Source organism: Cystoisospora suis (genome assembly GCF_002600585.1).
Source record: "Cystoisospora suis strain Wien I chromosome Unknown contig_2804, whole genome shotgun sequence".
NCBI lineage: Eukaryota > Apicomplexa > Conoidasida > Eucoccidiorida > Sarcocystidae > Cystoisospora > Cystoisospora suis.
Genome location: NW_027155600.1, coordinates 1 through 2,264, shown reverse-complemented (window position 1 = coordinate 2,264; position 2,264 = coordinate 1). Strand labels below are relative to the sequence as shown.

Sequence of the window (2,264 nt, the reverse complement as noted above, 5' to 3'; positions counted from 1 at the left end):
ATACGTAGTATTTAAGGACTGACTGCGCCCCCTGTTCCCCCCCCACTGGGAAGTCGATCACTTGTGACACCTTTTCTCCCCTAAGTGGGAACGAGTCACAAGGGATCGTCCATACAGGGACCAACCGCTTGTGACAGGACCCTACCCTCGATTGAGGAGGACGCCCCCAAAAAAAGAAAAACGTGTCTCTATTCGTGATACTGAAGAGTACACAAAAACCAGAAAAATTCATCTTGAGTGTGCCCACCAGGTAGCGGGGGCAGCAGGGCGCGCACGGGAAGTATCTGTGGTCGTGGTGAGGTCTTCTTCCTTTCCCTCTCCTTGCATTATACATGTGGCCCTCCCTATTTTCTGATGTTGAGCACACTCAGAATTGAGAAAGGAGGAAAAAAGAAAGAGCGGGGGCGGAGGTCTGAGACGACCGCCGCTGAACGGTCTCCGGGGCAGGGGGCCGCACGCAGCCGGAAAAGGGTCCAGAGCGTTGTCTTCAAGCGGGTAGAAAACAGACTTTTCCCTTTTTTTGAGAGAGATCTTTCAAGGGAAGCGCTCTTCGCACTCTCGCTGGGCGTGCTGCCTTGCTTTCAAAATTTTGGTGATTTTGCGTGGTCAGCGTGTGGCAGGCCGGTGTGCTGTCATGCAAGCCATTACCTATCAAATGGTACGTCGACCGGCAGGCGGCTCCACGGCATTCCAGGACACTTTGGATGTGGTTCGAGAGACAGCCCGTGAGTTATTCTAGGAAGTTCACCGTGATTATCCGTGCCGGGCGGCCTAGCATTGCGCAGACGCCTTGGGACATGACTGCATGAACCTCTATTTGGTACCCTGGCAGCAGAGAATGTGTCCGACAAGAACAGTTCGTAAACTTTGACACCGCGTGACAGTGTTATAGCCGCTGCCGGTCGCAGTTCAACATTTTCTTTATGTCGAGAAGTATGACGGCGGATTGCGGACTTTCCAGCTGTACTGCACGCAACGCTCCGCTGGTGTCGCTTTTCTCTGGACGCCACCAAATCGGTTGGCGATGTGCCGCGGCACGTCGAGATGTGTCCGGAGTGCTCTTTGTGGTAGCTTGCTTGGGAGCGGACGTGGTTTATGAGCCGGGGCGCGTGATGTGGGTCTTTCCGACCGTCAGGGAGAGTGCGCAGTGTCTGGGCTCTATTTGCTTCGAGCGGCAAGGTCAGCCGCTCAGCCCTTAGACATGTAGCCCAGGTGTCCGGCGGTGCGTGCTTGCTTCAGCGCTTGTTGTCGGTGGTCCACAGCGACCTCTGTTGGTTCTTCTACGCTTCTGAATGGATCGGTGGTAAGAGTGCTAACAGGGTGTACTGTCGTTCTAAGGAGCCGGTGGCGCCGTCAGCGTCCAGAGAAGATATCTCTCAGTGGAGTCGTGTGACTTCCGGCGGACCGGTCAACCCAAGCCAGACTGAGTGTAATACGGTGTGAGGGACCGCTGATTAAACGCGTGAAACATGCATGAAGTTGGCCGCGATAAAGGGGCCGTGGTAGAACGGTCCACAGTTGCGCAGACCGGAGGCAGCACGTTGTTTTCAAAAAAGAGAGTAGCCCAGCTTGTGCTCCAGACGTGTATCCGATAGTATACGCACACACCTAACTCACAGCCCAGGTTACAGGGAGGCCCCGGGCCGGCCGGGGTCCGCTCTTGTCTTAGGGGCAAAGGCCGTTAGCTGGCAGCCAAAGAGGGGCTGGGGCTTTTGACAGCTGCGGCGCCACCTCGCCGGCAGAGACCGGTAGAAGGGAGCGATGTTGGGCGGCACGGGAGCCAGCGCGTACGGCGGGCCCTTTCTCTGCATTCTTAGGAATGGCTTCCCTTCGTAAGGCGAACCAAGACGAAAATTCGTGAAGACACGAACTTCTAACTAAGACCAACGAGAGCGCAGCGCACGTGGGCCGGCAAGAGGTGCGGCCAGCAGCTAGTTTTGCTTACCCGTAGAATTAGCTGCAGACAGCAACCATCACAAACAACGGCGCGCTCATCAGGGCGATCCACACCCGTTCAGCAGCAAGCGAAAAACCAGGGCAGCAACAGAGAAGAGAGGTGACGGGGGCACGAGAGCACACCAACCGGAGGCCGCCTCTAGCCCGTGCGCGCAGCACTTTGGAAAGCGCCTGCAGGGAGCTCACACACGCGTCATCCGAACTCTTCTGCATTCAGCGGTAATTACGAGGCCCGCAGCAACAGCGCATGAAAGCGGAGTTGAGCCCGGCCTCTTCAATACACTATCTGTCACAATTAGAGCTGCTGG

General features: G+C 56.3%; 1 protein-coding gene across 1 annotated transcript; it reads right to left on the bottom strand.

Moving 5' to 3' along the window:
• Window positions 1-557: 557 nt before the first annotated feature.
• CSUI_005776 (uncharacterized protein) lies at window positions 558-2,215 on the bottom strand. Its single transcript, XM_068065946.1, has one exon. The coding sequence runs from the start codon at window positions 2,167-2,169 to the stop codon at window positions 1,954-1,956; it is 216 nt and encodes a 71-aa protein (XP_067922076.1). The 5' UTR covers window positions 2,170-2,215; the 3' UTR covers window positions 558-1,953.
• Between the last annotated feature and the right edge of the window lie 49 nt (window positions 2,216-2,264).

What these genes read in the sequence shown, in the direction of transcription:
- CSUI_005776 (XM_068065946.1), bottom strand. Translation starts at nt 2,169, where the DNA reads ATGCAGAAGAGTTCGGATGACGCGTGTGTGAGCTCCCTGCAGGCGCTT.